The sequence below is a fragment of the Macaca thibetana genome, chromosome 17, assembly GCF_024542745.1.
Source record: "Macaca thibetana thibetana isolate TM-01 chromosome 17, ASM2454274v1, whole genome shotgun sequence".
In the NCBI taxonomy this organism is placed as follows: Eukaryota; Metazoa; Chordata; class Mammalia; order Primates; family Cercopithecidae; genus Macaca; species Macaca thibetana.
Window position 1 is genome coordinate 57,615,650 of NC_065594.1, and position 21,287 is coordinate 57,636,936.

Here is a 21,287-nt window from a genome sequence, read left to right on the forward strand (position 1 = left end):
CCTAAAACCTGAAACTATAAAAATTCCAGAAGATAACATAGGAAGAATCCTTCTAGACATTGGCTTAGTCAAGGATTTCATGACCAAGAACCCAAAAGAAAATGCAATTTAAAAAAAGATAAATAGGTGGGACTAGTTAAACTAAAGAGCTTTTGCATGACCAAAGGAGCAGTCAGCAGAGTAAACAGACAACCAACAGAGTGGGAGAAAATCTTCACAATCTATACAGCTGACAAAGGACTAATATCCAAAATCTACAATGAACTCAAACAAATAAGTAAGAAAGAAAACAAACAATCCCATCAAAAACTGGACTAAGAACATGAATAGACAATTCTCAAAAGAAGATATAAAAATGGTCAACAAACTTATGAAAAAATGCTGAATATTACTAATGATCAGGGACATGCAAATCAAAGCCACAATGTGATACCATCTTACTCCTCCAAGAATGGCCATAATAAAAAAATAAAAAAAAAAAACAGTAGATGTCTGCATGGATGCAGTGATCAAGGAACACTTCTACACTGCTGGTGGGAATGTAAACTAGTACAGCCATTATAGAAAACAGTGTGGAGATTCTTTAAAGAACTAAAAGTAGAACTACCATTTGATCCCACAATCCCACTACTCGATATCTACCCAGAGGAAAGGAAGTCATTATATGAAAAAGATACTTGCACACACATTTATAGCAGCACAATGCGCAATTGCAAAATCGTGGAACCAGCCCAAATGCCCATCAATCAATGAGGGGATAAAGAATCTGATATATACTCAGCCATAAAAATAAATGAATTAATGGCATTTGTAGCGACCTGGATGAGATTGGAGACTATTATTCTAAGTGAAGTAACTCAGGAACGGAAAACCAAACATCATATATTCTCACTGATGTGTGGGAACTAAGCTAAGAGAATGCAAAGGCATAAGAATCTACAATGGACTTTGAGGACTTGGGGAAGGATGGGGGGCGTGGTGAGGAATAACAGACTACAAATAGGGTACAGTGTATACTGCTCAGGTGTTGGATGCACCAAAATCTCACAAATCACCGCTAAAGAACTTACTCATGTAACCAAATATGACTTGTACCCCAAAAACCTATGGGAAAAAATTGAAAATTTTTAAAAAGACACATGCACATGTATGTTCACTGCAGTCCCATTCACAGTAGCAAAGACACGGAATCAACCTAAATGTCTATCAATGATAGACTGGATAAAGAAAATGTGGTACATATACATTATGAAATACTATGCAGCCCTAAAAAAGAATGAGATCATGTCCTTTGCAGGGACATGAATGGAGCTATAGGTCATTAACCTTAGCAAACTAATGCAGGAGCAGAAAGCCAAATACAGCATGTTCTCCCTTATCAGTGGAAGCTAAATGATGAGAACACATGGACACATAGAGAGGAACAACACACACTGGGGTCTATTTGAGGGTGGAGGGTGGGAGGAAGGTGGTGGGAGGAGGGATCAGAAAAAATAACTAATGGATACCTAATACCTTGATGATGAAATAATCTGTACAACAAACTCCCATGACACACATTTACCTATGCAACAAACCTGTACATCCTGCACATGTACCTCTGAACTTAAAATAAAAGTTAAAAAAAATCAATGTATTTCTGGTAATTTCTCCAACTTAAAAGTATCTCAAGAAAACAATGGAATCTGTGAACTGGATCATTCTTTCTTAATCAGAGACTAATTGTTTGACTTAAACGTATTTACTTGGTGTTATTTAAGACCTGCCATAAAATGTTGAAATACTGTAGTTTGCATGGAGGTTCACCTCAAGAGGTTGGTAGAATTTTCTTCTCAGAATTAACACCTTGTAATTCAAATGGCTTACAAAAATGTCTATAGCTAATTCTTATCTCTGCTGTGCAGTAACCAGAAGGCTAACATATTTGCAGGGAAACTCTCTTTTAATGTGATGAGACTCACAATGAGTTGGTCTTCCTCCATGAGAAAGGCACAGTAGGGGTCAAGCCATACCCAATTACACCATGGTTCTCTCTGGTATCCCTGAACAGTTACCATAGACACTTTGAAGTATTGAAGTAACAGATGGTAAATTTAAAAGAACAGCTTCTTAAAATTTAAAACAAGTCCAAATGTAAACCTCCCTCATCTTCTCAATTCCATTCTTTGCCAATAAAAGGGAGAACAACATCACAAGTATGATTCTAAGCTGTTTATTTTTAAAGTATCATTTATCTTAGATTTCAAAATCCATTATAGTTCCTATTAAACAGTGGGATTTTTGGTGGGGAGGAGGGTAAGCCAATGCTTTATTTTTATAGGCTTTTCCTAGCTGATGACCAGTATGTGGAAACAATAGTCATGAGGCTACAACTTTTAGGAGGCAGTAGCAGAGAGGCAAGCTGCAACCTCTGCCCAGTTCATTCTTCCAAATTGATTCAGGACATCAAACCACTCTACCTGAATGAATGTGGAAAAGTGTAATCTTTCTTTTATGTGAAAAATGTCTTATGTGATTTATCTTTTTGTTTTTGTATAAGAGGGAGAAGTTTAAAGCCATTGTAGCTTCCTTTTATTCTTTGAGTGAGGATGAGGCATGCTGATTAAGTAGTGTATGGTGTGCACTAGAGGCTAATGTTGAACTGAAGCTGTAACATGGAAGAAAACACATAGTCCGACCTCTACTGTGGCATGGGGTTAGGATGCAATGTTTAGCTTGTTTAAAAACAGGTAATAAAATAGTGTAGACTTCCTGTCAAAATGACATTCAAAGTTTACACTTTGAATCACTCACAGATCCCATGTCCAAACGTATAACCATGGGAGCAAAGCATAATATGAAATTTTAAAAAAGGATAATATGCTTTATAAATGAGGAACTTAAGAGAAATGTTGGACTGAAGCCCCAGGACTGCCATTCTCAGTATCAGAAGCAGCAGAAGCAGTAAGGATATCAGTTTCCAGGTCCGGGGAGAAGTAGGGTGGAGAGGCAAGCCTCTCTCCTCCCTCCTTTCTTTTTCTCCTACCCCGGGAAGACAGGCAGAAACAAAAAGGTGTTGCCAGTTGCTGGCCGGAGGTATGGCTTGTAAGAATCGGAGTACTAGGAAAAACAGCAGGACAGGCTCAACCTTCAAGACCAAGCCTAGCCAACATGTCATCTAGCTCCAAACTATCCCAGTATCATGGTGGATAAGATCACTGAGCCATTAGAAAACGATCTGGTCTTGGACTATGAGTCCTAGGGGCTGGGCTGAGGCAACCACAAAGATTGTAAACAGAGAGGAGGAAAAGAGATAAGAGAAAAATATCACGGAGTCAAGGTGGATCTAAAAAGCAACATTCTGAAATATACAAATAAAATTAAGACCAAGAAAGTTAGAAAGTAAAATGAAACCTTAGGAAATACAATAATTTTAGACAAAATAGAAATAAAAGTGCCATTTTAAAAATGCTTTAGAACATGTATGTTTAAAGTTAACAAAGAGATACATAAAGTGATAGCATAATTCAAGGAAACAGGGGAAATCATACAAAAGCAATTTTTACAACTTAGTAGGCTGGACAAACTCTAAACTGGAATTATCAAAGTAATACAAATAGATTGAGTGGTAATACCAGTGAATTCACCAAGACTTTAGCAGAGAGAATAAGAGGAAAAAAATTTGAAAGATTAATTAAGAGATATAAAGATATATTGATATAGAGATAGATATAAATTAATGAATGAGTGAATAAACACAGACACAGCCATAAAATTCCATCCATCTCCCCAATGCCACAGAAAAGAATGGAGAAAAAGGCAGAAGCAACAAGAAGTGAAATAAAAACTGAGAATTTTTAGAGTAGATGAAATACATCAGCAATCAGAAAATACACTCTGGAGTTTTTGTTTTTGTTTTTCCAAGATGGTAGATTAGAGGCTTTTCTAGCATGCCTCACTCACTTGGAAGAAGCAAAATAGTGTGTAGAGATTCATACCGTGAAATTTCATTCAAGAAGAAACATGGGAATTCAACAGAAGAGCGAAAGACAATTTCAGATGCTACGAAAGAGAAAGTGGGCAGGCAGCCTTCATGGTGGGCTCTGGCTAAAAACTGTGAGTGAATCCCCAGTACAGGAAAGGGTGAGTGAGTGTTTCTCTGTGATTCATCTCTCCACTGGAGAACTGCACAACCCTGCCATGGGAGAGGACCTTGACTCTCCTAAACTTAGGTCTAACATGGGAAGCAGCCAGAAAACCGTGAGAAGAAATGGCCCTGGGACGCCTCCCAAGCATCTTCCCAGGCCTGGGTGCTGACAGGACAGTGCCATTCTTGATGCTAGCTCATAGCAAGCCATGCAGGATCCTGGAATTTAGCAGCAGTGGCAGCTGTTGGCATAAAAGTCTCAGTCCGGATATTGGAGTACTGGGTTTCAAGCAGAGGAGGGGCCCCATGACCTGAACTGAGAGATGAGTGAAGTGTGGGCTGCAGCCATGGGCACTGCAATTGGGCACCCTCTCTTTATGGAACCGGAGCAGAGGGAGATTTGCCTGAGAGGCATGGTTTTGACTCAGATGAGTATTATAGCTTTGGATGGCCTTGAGGACTGAAGGCAGACTGCGTGTGACTAAATGTCCCAACTGGCTCCATTGGTAGGGAAAGGAGAGTGAGCCCGATTGGGTCTAGAGAGTGAGGGAGAGACCTGTCTCATTCCTGTTCATCTGACCTTGGTGGCAGCGTCACTCTCTGTTCCTGTGCCTGGGACCTTGGTGCAGCAGTGGTAGCTCTGCTCCTTGCCCAGGCATTTCTCCAGCAGCATATTGACTGCCCCCGGATACCCCCAGCAGGGCTAGTACTTGCAACCATCACTGGGGGACCTGAGCGCAGACTTGCCAAGATCAGCTCCATCCAGCATCAAACTCCCCACCATGGCGGAAACAGGACCCAGACCACTGAGTGTTCCATGCCCAGTCCATTGCCTGGGACACCCAAGTACTTCTCCTGGTTAACAAAAATCAAGCATAAACCATATTGCTACCACTTCAGCTGCTCTTACCTGCAAATATCCACTGCCTACTGGCTTGGAGGTTGACCTGCACGGCCCATCACAGCGTGTGCTGACACAAATGCACAGCACTTGAGAAGGAGATAAGCTTCTTGTGACCTCTACTATCACCATTGTCCATGTCACCCTGGCTACTCAAGAGTTGGTGAGGCTGCTCACCTGTCCAGTACTCCACTACTACAACCAACATTTGATAAACCACCACACTGATAAGGCTATTTATAATCAAGGAAATAATACAGAATCTTCATCATTGAATATACCCAGAAGCAATGCCAAATGGCTCCTCTACTCAACATATATCATAATCACATCCTCAAGGAAAAAAGGTCCCACCCCAATAAAAGTCATTTCAAAAATAAGAAGCAACTGTTTAGATGAAAATAAATCATCATATTAAGAAGTAAGGTATCATGACATCCCCCAAAGGACACAGTAATTCTCCAGCAATAAATCCTAACCAAAAAGAAACCCTAAAAAATGCCAGATAAAGAATTCAAAATAGTGATTTTAAAGAAGTCCAATGAGATGCAAGAGAAATCTGAAAACCATTACAAAGAAATCAGAAAAGAATCAAAATTCAAAAGAAGTATGAACAAGAAAATTGAAAACCAACAAAGAAATAAAAATCAATTCAAAATATGAACAAGAAATTTACCAAAGGGATAAATATCTTAAAAAACAAACAAAACTTCTGAAAATGAAAAATTCATTGAAGTAATTACAAAATACTTCTAAAAGCTTCAACAATAGACTAGACCAGGCAGGAGAAAGAGACACAGAACTTGAAGACAGATCTTTTGAATTAATCCAGTCAAAGAAAAATAAATAAAACAGTACTTCAAAGAATTTTTTAAAAACCTTCAAAAAGTATGAGACTACATAAAGTGACCAACTTACAATTCTTTGGTATTCCTGAGGGATTAAAAAAAAAAAAGCAAAAAGTTTAGAAAAACTACTTAAGGAAACAATTGATGAAAATTTCCCTAGTCTAGCACGAGATTTCAACATCCCGGTACAGGATGCCCAAAGATCACAAGCAAAATACACTGCAAAATAGACTTTGCCGGGACATACAGGCATCAAACTATCTAAGTCAATGTGAAGAAAAAATTCTAAAATTGCAAAAGTGTCTAGTTACCTACAAAGTTTGTTATCATCAAACTAACAGCAGATTTCTCATTAGAAACCTTTCAAACCAGAAGGGAATGGTATGCTATTTTCAAAGTGCTAAAAGAAAAAAGATAAACAAAACAAAACTATCAGTCATGAATTTTATATCCAGCTAAAACAAGCTTCATAAATGAAGGAGAAAGAAGGTCATTCCCAGATAAGCGAACACTGATAGAATTCATAACCATTAGAGTGGACCTACAAGAAATGCTAACGGAGTCCAATATATTGAAACGAAAAGGTGATATTTGCCATTATAAAAATACGTAAAAGTAAAAACTCTCAGGTCTTATACAACAATTACAAAGCACAGGAGGAAGACAGAGGAATCAAATGGCACCATGACAGAACTCCACCAAACCACTAAGCAAACAGAGAGAAAAAAAAACAGAATTTACCAGACAACTAGATAACAATGAACAATATGACAGGAATAAAACTTCACCTATCAATATTAACATTGAATGCAAATGGATTAAATACTCCACTTAAAAGATATATATTGGCAGAATGAATTAAAAAAATACGATCTAACTATATACTACTTACAAGAAACTCATCTTATTGGTAAAAATATAGAAACATTGAAAGTAGAGGGACAGAAAAATACTTCAATACATATGGAAACCAAAACTGAGCAGGAGTAACTATACTTATACAGATAAAACAGACTTTCAATCCAAAACAGTAAAAAACAAACAAACAAACAAACTATACTTACACAGATAAAACAGACTTTCAATCCAAAACAGTAAAATGCAAACAAACAAACAAAAAAGAAAGTCATTAGAAAATTATGAAGGATATATTAAATAAGAGAATAAAATAATCCTAAATTTGTATGCTTCAAACACCATAGCACCCAGATTCATAAAACAAATATTACTGGACCTAAAGAATAAGGTACAATAATAGTGGGGGACTTTAATACCTCACTGACAGCACTAGACAGATCATTGAGACAGAAAATCAACAAACACTCTACTTAAATTAGACTTTTGACCAAATGGACCTAATAGATATATACAGAACGTTTTCCCCAACAAGTATAGAATATACATTTTTCTCATTGGCACATGGAACATTCCATATATTAAGACAGACCATATATTAAGCCACAAAAGTCTCCATATATTGAAAAAAAAAATAATATAAAGTATCTTCCCAAACAACAGCAGAATAAAACTAGAAATCAATACCAAGAGGAACTCTAGAAACTATATGAATACATGAAAGTTAAACAACATACTCCTGAAGGAACTTTGGGTCAATGACGAAATTAAGACAGAAATTAAAAAAAAATTTTGAAATGAATGAAAATGGAGACACACAATATATCAATACCTCTAGGATACAGCAAAAGCAGTACTAAAATGCAACTTTATAGTGTCAAATGTCTACATAAAAATAGAAAGATTACAAATTAACAACCTAATGCTGAACTTCAAGGAATTGGAAAACTAACACCAAACCAAACCTAAAGCTAGCAGAAGAAGAGAAATCACAAAGAACAGAGCAGAACTAAATGAAATTGAGACAAAAATTACAAAGGATAAAAAAACCAAAACAGAAGTTGGTTCTTTGAAAAGATAAACAAAATTGATACACCACTAGCTAGACTAACCAAGAAGAGAGAAGATCCAGATTAACATAATCAGAAATGAAAAAAGAGACATTACAACTAATACCCCAGAAATACAAAATATTATCAGTGACTACTATGCACAACTACATGTTCATAAACCAGAAAATCTAGAGAAAATGGATAAATTCCTGGAAACATGTAACCTCCCAAGATTGAACCAGGAAAAAATACAAATTCTATACAGACCAAAAATGAATAGTGAGATTGAATTAGTAATAAAAAAAATCTCCCAACAAAAAAGAAGCCCCAAACCAGATAGATTCACAACCAAATTCTATCACACATATAAGAAGAATTGATACCAATCTTGCTGAAATTTTCCCCAAAAAATACATAAGAAGGGAATTTTCTCTAACTCATTCTATGAAGCCAGTATCATCCTGACACCAAAGCCAGGCAAGGATACAACAGAAAAAGAAAACTATAGACCAATATCTCCAATGAACACAGATGCAAAAATCCTCAACAACATACTAGCAAACTGAATCCAACAGCACATCAAAAGATAATACACCATGGTCAGGCAGGGTTTATTCCAGGGATGCAAGAATGGTTCGGCATACACAAATCAATAAATGTGATTCATCTCATAAACAGAATTAAGGACAAAAAGCATATGATCACCTCAATAGATGCAGAAAAAGCATTTGGTAAAATTTGGTATTTGACACCAACTTTCATGACTAAACTAGGCATAGAAGGAACATTCCTCAAAATAATAAAGGCCATATATGACGAACCCACAGCTAACATCATAATTAACAGGGAAGGGTTGAAAGCATTCCCCCTAAGAACTATAACAAGACAAGCATGCCCACTTTTACCACTCCTATTTAACATAGTACTAGAAGTCTGAGCCAGAGCACTCAGGCAAGAGAAAAAAAATAAAAGACATTCAAATAAGAAAAGAGGAAGTGAAGTTATCTTTTTTTGCTGATGATATAATCTTATATCTAAAAAACCTTAAGACTTTACTAAAAATCTCTTAGATTTGATAAGTGAATTCAGTAAAGTTTCAGGATAAAAAGTCAATGTACAAAAATCTATACACATTTCTACACACCAATAATAAGTAGGATTTCTATACACTAATAATGATCAACCTGAGAAACCAAATGGGCAATTCCATTTTCAATAACTATTAAAAAAAAAGAAAGGAATATATTTAACCAAGGAGGCAAATGATCTCTACAAGGAAATCTACTGATGAAAGAAATTGTGGATGACACAAGCAAATGCAGAAACATCCCATTCTCATAGATTGGAAGAATTAATATTGTTAAAATATCCATACTGCAGAGAGCAATCTACAGATTCAATGCAATCTGTGTTAAAATACCAACATCATTTTCACAGAATTACTAAAAGATAGTTTCACATTCATGTAGAACCAAAAAAGAGCTTGAATAAAATCAAAGCAATCCTGAGCAAAAAGAACAAAGCTGGAGGCATCACATAGCTGACTTAAATTATACTACATTGTTACAGTAATCAAAATGGCATGGTACGGGTATAAAAACAGACACACGGATTAATGGAACAGAATCAAGAACCTAGAAATAAACGCACATATCTAGAGCCAACTAATCTTTGACAAAGTTGACAAGAATACGCACTGGGAAAAAATACCCTTTTTGATAAATAGTCCTGGGAAAATTGGATTGCTATATGCAGAAGAATGAAACCAGACCTCTATCTGTCACCGTACACAAAAATCAACTCAAGATGGATCAAAGGTTCCAATGTAAGACCAGAAACTATAAAAACAATAGAAGAAAACCAAGGAAAGAGTCTTCTGGACATTGGTCTCGGCAAAGAATTTAGGACTAAGACCTAAGAAGTACGAGTAACTAAAACAGAAATAGGCAAACTGGACTTAATTAAACTAAAAAGCTTCTGCACAGCAGAATAAATATTCAACAAGTGAACAGACAACCTGTAGAATGGCAGGAAATATTTGCAAATTATGCATCCAACAGGGGGCTGTTACCCAAAATTTACAAGGAACCCCAAAAACTCAACAACAATAAAAATAACCCCATTAAAAAGTGGACAGAGGACAATAATAGGCATTTTTCAAAAGAAGACATAGAAATGACCAATAAGCATATGAAACAAATGCTTACTATAACTAATCATCAAAGAAATGCTAATTAAAATCACCATGAGATACTATCTTACATCAGTCAGAATGGCTATCATTAAAAAGTCAAAAATAAAAGATGTCAGCAAAGATGCAGAGAAAAAAAATGCTTATACAAAGCTGTTGGAAATGTAAATTAGCAAAATCTCTACAGAAAACATTTTGGAGATTTCTCAGAGAATTAAAAATAGAACTACCATTCAGTCCAGCAACCCTACTAGGTATCTACCCAAAGAAAAGAAATCATATGAAAAAGATACCAATCCTCATATGTTTATTGCAGTACTATTCACACTACTAAAGATACGGAATCAACCTGAGTGTCCATCAACAGATGATTGGATTGAAATGTGGTGTACAGCTTTCCAACTTGGACCCGGCAGAATGGCTCCGGCAAAGAAAGGTGGCGAGAAGAAAAAGGGCCGTTCTGCCATCAACGAGGTGGTGACCCGAGAATACACCATCAACATTCACAAGCGCATCCATGGAGTAGGCTTCAAGAAGCGTGCCCCTTGGGCACTCAAAGAGATTCGGAAATTTGCCATGAAGGAGATGGGAACTCCAGAAGTGCGCATTGATACCACGCTCAACAAAGCTGTCTGGGCCAAAGCAAGAAGGAATGTCCCATACCGAATCCGTGTGCGGCTGCCCAGAAAACGTAATGAGGATGAAGATTCACCAAATAAGCTCTATACTTTGGTTTCCTATGTACCTGTTACCACTTTCAAAAATCTACAGACAGTCAATGTGGATGAGAACTAATCGCTGATCGTCAAATACATCAAATAAAGTTGTAAAATTGAAAACAAAAATGTGGTGTACATATTTACAATGAAATACTATTTAGTCATAAAAAAGAATGAAATCATATCTTCTGTTGCAACATGGATGGAACCAGAGGCCATTATCTTAAGTGAAGCAACTCAGAAACAAGTGGGAGCTAAATAATGTGTACACATGGACATAGAGTGTGGAATGATAGAAAGTAGAGACTCAGAAGAGTAGTAGGCCAAAAGGGGGAAGGATGATTAAAAATTGCTTACTGGGTACAATGTACATTACTGGTGACATCACCACTGAACAAATATACACATGTAACAAAACTGCACGTATGCCCATTAAATTTACACACATAAAAAATGTATTCCAGATAAATAAAAGTAAATGCATAACTAGACACATTATGAGGAAATAACAAAACACAGAGATGTTGTTAAAATCTACCAGGGAGAAAATAGAGACTACAATTAAACTTATTATTACCAGTAGATGCCAGAAGAAATAAAATTATGTCTTTAAAATTCTTAGGGAAATACCTATCTATCCAGAATTTTATTTCTAGCTAAAGCACATTCAAGGATGAAGGTAGAATAAATACATTTTCCCACAGACCCTTCCTAAAAACAAACAAACAAACATAAAAATAATTTTTATAATAAGGAAACGGAAACACACCAGAAGCAAGAAAGAGATAAAAGAAAAAGGCATATATAAATTGATTTTTTAAACTAGTAATTTAACTACTTACTGTTAAAATAACTATTTGTGTGCGTATGAGTTTCACCTCAAAAGAGGTGAAAGTAAAAATCTAGGCACTAATAAGTATACAGAAAAAAAGTGCCAATGAATTCTAAAATCCCTGTTCTATTCATACAAGGAAATAAATTGAAAATTTGTTAGAAAATTTTAATTCTTGAACATGATTCTTAAAAAATGAAGGGTAACTACAAATAACAGAAATAAAATTCATAGCATTTGGATGAGTAGAGGGAAAAAATGAAATATATAAATTTGAAAATCCAAGGAAAGGTAGAAAGGGGGACAAAGTGTAGTGAAGAGAAACAAAATATTCTGATAAAAATAAGTTCAGAAACAGCAATTATTACAATAAATGTAAATACCTAATAAATAACAGAGACATAAGATTGAATGATAAAATACAATTATATGCACCTTATGCAAATCACTTTTAAAACAAAGCAACTTAGAAAAATCCGAAGGTTAAAATTACTACCTGAAAGAAAGCTGAAGTAGCAACATTAATATTATTAATATTAGATGTAATATATTTTAAGGTAAAAGTAATTGAATAAGAAACATTACATAAAAACAACTGGGATGCTTCAAAGAATATCTAAATCATGAACATTTATGCATAAAATATATAAAACAACAAATACATATTTTCACATATACATTACCATAATAGCACATTTAAATACTTTTCTTTCAGTAATTGATAGATAATGAGTAGGACTACAGAAGATTTGAATGAGGTAAGTAGGTAATTTGATTTCAAACAAATATACATAAGCTATGAATCTATATAAATATATATTTAGATACATATATTTATATTTATATGAATTATATATGTGTGTAGATAGCCTGCACCTAACAAATAGAATGTAGACATACTGCTGCTCCAGTACAAATGGAACATTTCCATATATTCATAATCTACTAAGCCACAAAGGAAGTCCCATCAATTTCAAGCAATCAAATTTATACAGACCATAATCTCTAATTACAATGCAATTAAATTAGGAAACAATAGTAAAAGATTGATTTTTAAACTATATACACACATAATACGCTGAGCCAAACACACAATAACAAAGAACTCATAGCCAAACAACCACATAAAAAAAGTACAAAATTTATGAGAATCATCCAAAATGTTTTAGGTAAATCTTAGCCTTCAGTTTATTCCGTAACAAGAAATACTTATGTAAAAGACCTATTGTAGTAGGCAGTGCTATACACAAAATATTTCCAGTTCTTCTGGCCATATGGTACCATAGCATATCCCTGTTCCCTTGAGGTTAGTTGTAACCATGTCACTTGTTTTGGTAAATGAAATGTGAGTGGAGGAAACTTTTGCCACTTTTAGGCAGGAGCTTTATGAGCTACAATACACTTGGCCAGATCACTTTTTTTTCCCTTAGCACTGTCAGAAGCATGGAGATGGAGCCTCTCTCAGCCATGCACAGGAGCAAAGATGAACCCTGAGTCCGTACCATCCTTCTGCCTGTCCACATGTGCAGTGTAGCAGCATCAAAGGGACTGAGGTCACCATCTCATTTTCAAGTTAGGCTTCCACAGTAATTCTCTGGATTTCTGTCTTCTAAAAGCTGAATTAGTTTAGATTTTCTTCTTCCAATAGGCATCTGCCATTTGTTGGCCTAATCACCAAACAAACATGTAAAAATAACTTTTATAAGGAAACAGACCCAGAGGTAAGGGAGATATAAGAAAAAATGCAGGTATAAATTGATTTTTAAGCTAGTAATTTAACTATTTACTGATTTTTGTTTGTGTGTTTGTTATTTTTTCTGTCTCCAGTCTTCTAGTAGTATCAGAGTTTTCAGACACAGTTTCCATGTACTAATACAAATTGCTTATAAATACCATCAAGTAAAGCTCAGAGTCTGAAAACAGAGGCTTTCATCTGGTTATAAATCTGGAAAACTGTACTCTGTCTTAATTCTCCCTTATCCTACCAATTTGACCATCCCTTAGTTACCAGAACCTTTCATCTTTGAACGTTTTGCATTTTGATTTGAAGACAACGACAGCTTTCATATTCTATGACAATTGACACATATCTTTTTTTCTGAAAATAAAAAAAACACATTCCTGAAGATTAAAAAAAAAAAAAACATATCTGTAATCACAATGACCCAATCCTTCTCTGACAGGATTATAATCATTGTTTCTGTGAAGGATCCAGGACGAGATATTATAGTTGAAACACAGATCACCCCTCTATAATATTGTTACTCTTTTCTGAAAATTCATTATGTGCACAGACTATGAAAATGCACTAATTGAAGGTTTGTTTTGAATAAACTTGCAGCAATTTCTCTGAAACTGACTTATAACTTCCAGAATGTGAGGATTTGGCGAAGAGAATGGTGTACTATTTTCTGTGGGCTGCCTTCCATTGCAATTTACTTAGATTCCAAGAGTCATGTCCTTGCACCTGTGTCAGATTCTGTTATGAGAACAAAAAGATCCACTAACAGGAGGGCTTGTTGCCCTGCCATGTCACACAGACTTCCAAATGATTTCTAGCTTTTGTTTGTAACACTTAGGTGTGATGGCAATTTCTTTTTTCAGAGGAGTTTTATAAAAGCTCTGTAAATTATCAAAGAAAACGAAACCTTTTCAATTAAAGAAAAAAAAATCGACCACATTGACTTTTATGATGAGAGAAACATTTGAGGAAAATGAGAAAATAAATAATTCTAAATCCCAATAGTTTCAAAAGCTTTAGAATACATAGCCAACGTGATGGTAGGATAAATTACCATATTTTTCCAGCTAGATTCAAATTATACTGAATTCATTCTTCTCTGTAAAGTTAAATTTTGAAAAATAAAGGTGCTTTTATGTAAGATGTTATTTTTCAAAGTTTAATCTTGGGCACTTATTTTTAAGAAAAGCAAATCTTGTTCAAAAATGTCTATTTGCTTTGGGTAAAAAAGTTTCAGATTTTAAAAAAAGTCCCTGATGGGTTTGTTTTTTTTTTTTTTTTTTTTAATTTTTGAACTTTTCCAAAACCAGTATTGGATCTGTTTGGGTTTGATATAGTTCGTGGCATTGTTTCTTTTACGTATTCTTAAAAGTGGTATTGACCTTTGAATAATCCAAATGGCTAGAAATGCAAAATAGGACAGTGATAATTTAGGCTGTTTTAGTCATCTGCTCAGAAATGCACACTGAATGAATAGCCATTGTACTGTCAAAAATGTTGTACCAGCACTGGGAACTTTGTTGATCTTGGAAGCTTACTGTTTTCTAATCTGTGCTTGGTGACCTTTAAAGTTCCAGTAATATTTGCCTGTTAATGAATCAGACTTTGTTCAAGGCATTCTATTGACTGATTTTGCATTAGTCAATAGTTTTTATTTAAAAGCCACAAGGACCAGAGCAGAGTACTCTGCTTGGTGCTGCTTAAGACCTAAAAAGAGATACTACAGTTTAGGAGCTTGGACTCTGAAATCAGACTGCTTAGCTTCAAAACCTGGCTCTGCCACTTATGGCTGGGTAACTGTGGGCAAATTGACCTCTCTGTGCCTCAGTTTTCTCATTTATAAAATAAGTATCTCAAGGAGTTGTTTGATCATTAAATAACTTAATACATGGAAAGGGTTTAGAGCAATTCTTGGCATTTAGTAAGCACTAGATAGCTTCTAAGATAAATTGTAGAAAGTTTCTTTCTAATGGCAGTAGTACATATGTGAGCTATTCATAAAAACAAAACAAATCGACCACAGAGGAAAGGATATTGATTAAGAATTAGAGCTGGGTACTATATCCTAGTTTTCATCCCATGCGGACTGATAAATGAATATCACACTCGCCCTGATGCCTTACCTAACAGCTTGATGAGGAGAACCAAATGAGATAATGAATTCTCTTAAATGAGGAGATCCAAATGAGATAATGGATTCCTTCCTTCCTTCCTTCCTTCCTTCCTTCCTTCCTTCCTTCCTTCCTTCCTTCCTTCCTTCCTTCCTCCCTTTTCTTTTTTCCCTCTCTTCCTCCCTTCCTGCCTTTGTTCCTCTCTCTCTTTCTTTTAGAGATAAAGTATTACTATGTTCCCCAAGCTGGCCTTGAATTCCTGGGCTCTAGCAATCCTCCTTTCTCAGCCTCCTGAGTAGCTGGGACTACAGACACATGCCTCCGTGCCTGGTTGAAATAATGTTTATTTTCTACTCGAAGCCTTCCCAAAATTTTTAGCTGAATTGCTCCTTCTTGATCACTCCTTATGCTGTTCATTTATATTTTCATTATGATACGTAATACTATTTTTTGTGTTATAGTTAGTTGTTTATATGCTTCTTTCTTCAACTAGATAAGTTCTTGATTGTGGAGACACTGGTTTCTTACTCACTTCTTAAAACTCATCTAGCACCTGAAAATAATAGACATGTAATGAGTGTTTATTTAAAGGGGCTCTTACAGGTATAGCTTGACAAATCAACAGAATGATTATTATTACTATTATTATTCTTGTAACTACCACCACATGTGACTTTATAGGGTATAATTATGTGAGTTTGGGCATGAATATGAGTAGTAGAGTTGGGTGGGGTTAGAATGGAGCAACTCACACAGGGATTTTTTAAAAATAAATTCTGACTTCTTGTATTTCTGTTTTCTCTTTCCATAATCTCCCTACATTAAAATATAACACATTAGGTGCAGCAAGTATTTTCCTGGCTATTAACGGGGTCAGAAGTAAAATAATTGATTATTATGGGATCTGCAAAAAGCCTCTAGTCTTCCCATGTTGTTACCTTATGATAAATGAGGTTTATGGAAATAGCTAATTATGTGTTTGTCTAAATTCCAGCTAGAACTTGAGGATTTATTTATTGATTCATTCATCCTTTAAAATTTTTTGAGTATTTCTTTGCCATGTGCTAGACACTATGCTAGGCACTGCACACGGGCAATGGGACCTGCAGTGTTCAAGTCTATTCTGTATGTATAAACAGGACTCTCCATGAAGAGGCATAAGAATCACTCAAACTTGTGGTTCAAATCGACTTGAAAATACAGTTGGGGATCTTTGATCTTAGTTTAACACATTAGGTTATTTTCTTTTCTTGCAGTAATTGGATCTATAAACTTGAATTAATGTAGTACTCATATTAGGGTATGTCAGCTGTACTGATTGCAAAATTTAAACATATGAATCTTACTCTAGGAGAAATTTTACTCTGGCCCACTAGCAACTGCTAAGAACCATCATTTTCATGACTGAACTTGGGCAGTAACATAACCTCGTAAGCTCATCTGTAAAACTGGGATAATAACAGGCTATTTCTCAGTTTCCTTGCAGAATTATTTTTATATACTCAAGAAGAACCTACGGTGCTTTTGCGATTCTGTTGCTCTATCTATTTAATATTCATAGACACTATTAGAAATATATGTGAAAAATACAAATTAAAATAAGTTCATGTTCTCTCTTAAAATTCACTAGACTGATGGTAGTTCTGAAGTGTAATTAATAGAGAGAAATGTGCATTTCTTTATCCAGTTTTGAATGTGTGATATGTGGATGTTTCACATTACCGTACGGTGCATCAAATGTATGCTTAAAGCACAAACTTTTAAATGAGACATGCACTTTCATTTCTCATATCTTCTTTGTAAACCTCTGAAATCACCTACATATTTTATTTAAAATGAAAACACTACAATTGAGCAACTACAGCATGCAATCTCTTTCAAAACACAAAGCTTACTAATTTGCATCAAAATAAAAAATCAAGACTGCTTAATTAAAACCTTGACACCATCAACCTCTTTAATTATACGTTAAAGAGACTGGCAGCCTGGGGACACCAAGTTGAAATCAGTGTGCATTTTGAGTGTCTCTGGTGTGTGTACATGTGCAATTCACAAAAGGGAAAAAAAGAGGGGCATTAAGAGAAAGCAAAAACATTATTTAAATTTTCTTTGGACACAAATAATTTCACACTTTTAAAACAGGTAGGAAAAGGGCAAATTTGTCTTTTCAGAAGAATAATGCAGACTAGAATTGTTAAACAATGTTTCACCTCTTTTCTACGTCTAAATTTCAATGCATGCTTTCTTTTTAAAGAACAAAGATGATAATTATTACTTAGAAAACAGGGTTCAAAAGCTTGACTACTGCTTGTTGGATGTATATAGACCATATTGGGTAAATGAACGAGGATAGGGCTGTCTGTTTCTCTCCTTCTTAGGGTGTATATAAATTGTGCAGTAAAATGACTGCTTTTCTTTACATCTTAATTCTTGTTGTCTTCACTATTATGTGCCTATTCCCAATTTCTTTCTCTAGTGTGGGACCCAGCAGCTCTTTGTTCTCATTGTGTCTGTCGTCTCCCTTTCTTTGTGTTGCAGGGATACTGCTACCCGCATCTGCCACTGAGCATGCGGGAAAAATCCTTCAATAGATTCTTTACTTAGGACTTTCAGTAGTATAACTCCACTTTTCCAGGTTTTGGTAATAACCAAAAAAATCGTAAAGATAGACCGAAACTTGGAAAGGTGATGGGTGATACAGGTGGTTAGGTGGTGGGCTAGCAAGCTGGGATACCGGGAAGGTTAAGGGAGTCATCACACGCATTTATCTAATTTAGGGAAGGTCTCACCAAGCATATTAAATGCAAAACATCCACCCTGCACACAGAAGCTAGAGATGTAGATTAACAATTGAGAAGATACAAGTGTTTCTGAGCAGGAAGACACAAAACCATATCTAAAACCAATAGATACAATGTGTTAGCAGTTCCAGAGAAACGAGGTACATTGTCACAAAGATTGGTATGTAAAGTCCCTAGCAAGGACTTTCACTAGATAGTATATCATCTGAGGATGAGAACCAGTGGTGTAATTTTTCTTATAATATAATCTCAGGTTTTCCTTTGATTGTGTTAAACACTCAAAATGCTAAGTCAGTATTCATTGAAGACAACTCGATTAAATTCCTCTGCTTAAAACCTCTTTTAAAAAAGCAGATTTGCTCATGGTTTCCAAGTGGTAAGAAATAGCAGATTTGCAGGTGAGATTAAAGGGTATTGGGTAGAATTCTGAGGTTTTCTGCTTTCCGCTTTTCCCCCAGCAAGACTGCCTTTAATAACTCATACATTATTTAACAGAAGGCGCACTAAACAATTTTACTCATATTTCTCTCCATAACCATTTTTGCCTATTGTACTCACTGCCCGCATCACGAGCTCTTAGAATGGTTCCTGGCACAGAGTAGGTGCTCAAAGATCTTTTGTTTGGAGAATGCGTGAATATACATAACATGAAAAAAAAAGCAGTTCTTCTTTTATTGTGGCAAACAATGGTGGTAACAGTTCAAATTTGACTATTTTAGAATAAATACTTAAGTAAACACTTGTTTCCTTAGCAGCTGGCCACTCTACCTCTTAGAGAGAGGGCTTTCTTCTCTTCTCGGCCTCCTGTCTCCCACCATTTTGTTTGCCTATTACCCATGAGTACATGAGTGGCATCGTCCCAAAGCCTTTCAGTTCCACCTATCCACTTGTCGATTTTCAGAATAAGGATCCCCAGCCTTTAAGTTTTCTATAGGATTCGTTAGTCAGTGAGTATTAAATGCTGTCATGGAGCCTAACAGAGAGCTGGGAAGGAAGCAAACCAGCGGGCCCTAGGTGCACTCCTCAAGGGCCAGCACCTGCAGCTGCTTTTTTGGGAACCCCCCTGGCCCCCGCACCTGGCTCAGAGACCCGCGCAGTTCGCTGTCCCAGCAGCTGCAGGAGGTGCCTGTGGCGGGAAAGTTCAGGCCAGGTCCAATCAGGCACCTGAGATTAGGTAGCAAGGGTGGGTGCGGCTCCCTGGCCCCCACCAGGGCTGCCGGCCCCGCCCCCTGGGTGGGCTTCCCCACGGTTCTCCGCCCCCCCCCGCCCCGCCCCCTTGGCGCTCTCGCCCCGCCCCGCCCCGGGGCCGCAGCTAAAACCCGGAGCCGCCGCGACGCCCAGGGGACTGGAGGGACGCACTGAGCATGTGCAGATCAGCTTGGTGGTGGCTGCTGCGGCCGGAGGCGAGGGCCCGGTGCTGATGCGAACCGCCGGCTCGGCCTCAGCCCGCGCGTGGTCGGCCCCCCAGGTTGGGGTGGCAGGGAAGGAGCCGTAGCCTCCCTGTGGCCCGAGGAGCCGGCGCGCCGGCGCGTACTCCCCGGCGGCCGCGGCGCCCTCGGGGCCCAAGATGATGGCGGAGCAGGTGAAATGCGCCTCGGCGGGGGTCAGCTCTGGAGCGGGCTCCGGGCCGGTGGTGAACGCGGAGCTGGAGGTGAAGAAGCTGCAGGAGCTGGTGCGCAAGCTGGAGAAGCAGAACGAGCAGCTGCGGAGTCGAGCGGCCAGCGCGGCCGCCGCCCCGCACCTGCTGCTGCTGCCGCCGCCGCCGCCCGCCGCGCCGCCCCCCGCCGGGGCCTGCAGCCCGTTGGGTCCTCGGAGCCCCCCGGCCGCCACGGTCACAGCCGCGGCCTCAGGGGGCCTGGGGCTCGGGCTGGCTCTGGGCGCGGGGGGCGGTGGCGGTGGCGGCAGCAGCAGTGGCAGCGGCGGTGGCTCCAGTCCCGCGTTCCCGGGCACCTTCTGCCTGCCTAGCCCCGCGCCCTCCCTGCTTTGCAGCCTGGCGCAGCCACCCGAGGCGCCCTTCGTCTACTTCAAGCCGGCAGCGGGCTTCTTCGGCGCGGGCGGTGGCGGGCCGGAGCCGGGGGGCGCGGGGACGCCGCAGGGGGGAGCTGCAGCGCCGCCCTCGCCGGCCCCCACGCTGCTGGACGAGGTGGAACTGCTGGATCTGGAGAGCATAGCCGCCTGGCGGGACGAGGACGACTACACCTGGTACTGCCTGGCTCCGCTCCCTCCCCGAGACCCTGGCCTCGGGGGCTGCGGGCACCGGGGAGCGGGGGCGGGGGCGGACGGGGGGTCCCCTGCGGCTGCCGGCGTGACTCCCCGCCGCTCCTGGAGGGGCCGATCCAGCAGGTGTCGAGCCAGGCGGTGACATTTCCCACGATGAGGCTTCTCACGAAGGCAGAAACCTGTTTTCTAATCGCTCCGACTGCGGATGAACCCCCCCCACCCCGCCTCCCGCCCCCGATCTTGGGTTCTGCTGTTTGCTGATTGTTGGGTCCCAAGCTCCTCGTTAGCATTAAGTGCAAAATCCATGACATCTTGTCCTTTTGCTCCGTGCTGCTCTTTTCCCCAGTGTTTTCGGAGGGATGACGGGGGATGGTAGGGGTTGGTCTCTGTCTGCGACTGTTACTGTTCTTTCGTTTTAAACGAACGATGGACAGGATTTGCGTGCTCTTCCTCCTCGGGTGGCATCGGAAGCCGCGCAGTGATGGATCTCTCTTTACAGAGAGGTTCGTTCTTACTGTTTGAATTTTGCAGTCGTGTGCCCTTTTGCGCTGCATTTTCATTGAAATCTTATTTTCAGAGACTGACTTGTTTTTTAAAATGGGGTGACCTCACTGGCTTTCCCATAAATAGTGCCAATAAAGAGGACTTTTCTTGGAGTGGAATGAACAGGTGGGAGGGACTTTTTTTTTTTTTAAACCTAGGCACCAAGGAACTGTCTTTAAGTTTTAAAATTAAACTGTAGAAGAAAAGTGAGATTAGAGAAGCCTTATTTTCTTATTTCTTGGAAACTTTTTAGCTTGGTTATCAGAAAACTTGAGGCTGACAGCATTTATTCAGTTGACATCTGGTTAGCACTGTCTACTTTTCATGAATGGGTAACTTTAGGGGGA

General features: G+C 38.4%; 3 protein-coding genes across 6 annotated transcripts in view; 2 read left to right on the top strand and 1 right to left on the bottom strand.

Moving 5' to 3' along the window:
* MYCBP2 (MYC binding protein 2) overlaps window positions 1–21,287 on the bottom strand; it is a 1,055,480-nt gene that overhangs the window by 633,792 nt on the left and 400,401 nt on the right. The window lies entirely within an intron of this gene.
* On the top strand, window positions 10,358–10,808 carry LOC126940517 (60S ribosomal protein L31-like). The gene has a single exon (XM_050766478.1). It carries the CDS (start codon window positions 10,391–10,393, stop codon window positions 10,766–10,768), a length of 378 nt encoding a protein of 125 aa, XP_050622435.1. The 5' UTR covers window positions 10,358–10,390; the 3' UTR covers window positions 10,769–10,808.
* The window catches only part of SLAIN1 (SLAIN motif family member 1), a 66,076-nt gene continuing 64,293 nt past the window's right edge, over window positions 19,505–21,287 (top strand). For 2 of the 4 annotated variants that reach the window (XM_050766456.1, XM_050766457.1), the window contains exon 1: window positions 19,505–20,379. In XM_050766456.1, the coding sequence (XP_050622413.1) occupies window positions 19,745–20,379 (635 nt within the window). In that variant the 5' untranslated portion in view covers window positions 19,505–19,744. Of the gene's footprint in view, window positions 20,380–20,490; window positions 20,901–21,287 lie in introns of those variants that run through there. The other 2 variants (XM_050766459.1, XM_050766460.1) reach the window with 2 other exon arrangements.

Bases quoted from the DNA above. Each gene is read 5' to 3' on its own strand.
- LOC126940517 (XM_050766478.1), top strand. From the start codon at position 10,391: ATGGCTCCGGCAAAGAAAGGTGGCGAGAAGAAAAAGGGCCGTTCTGCC.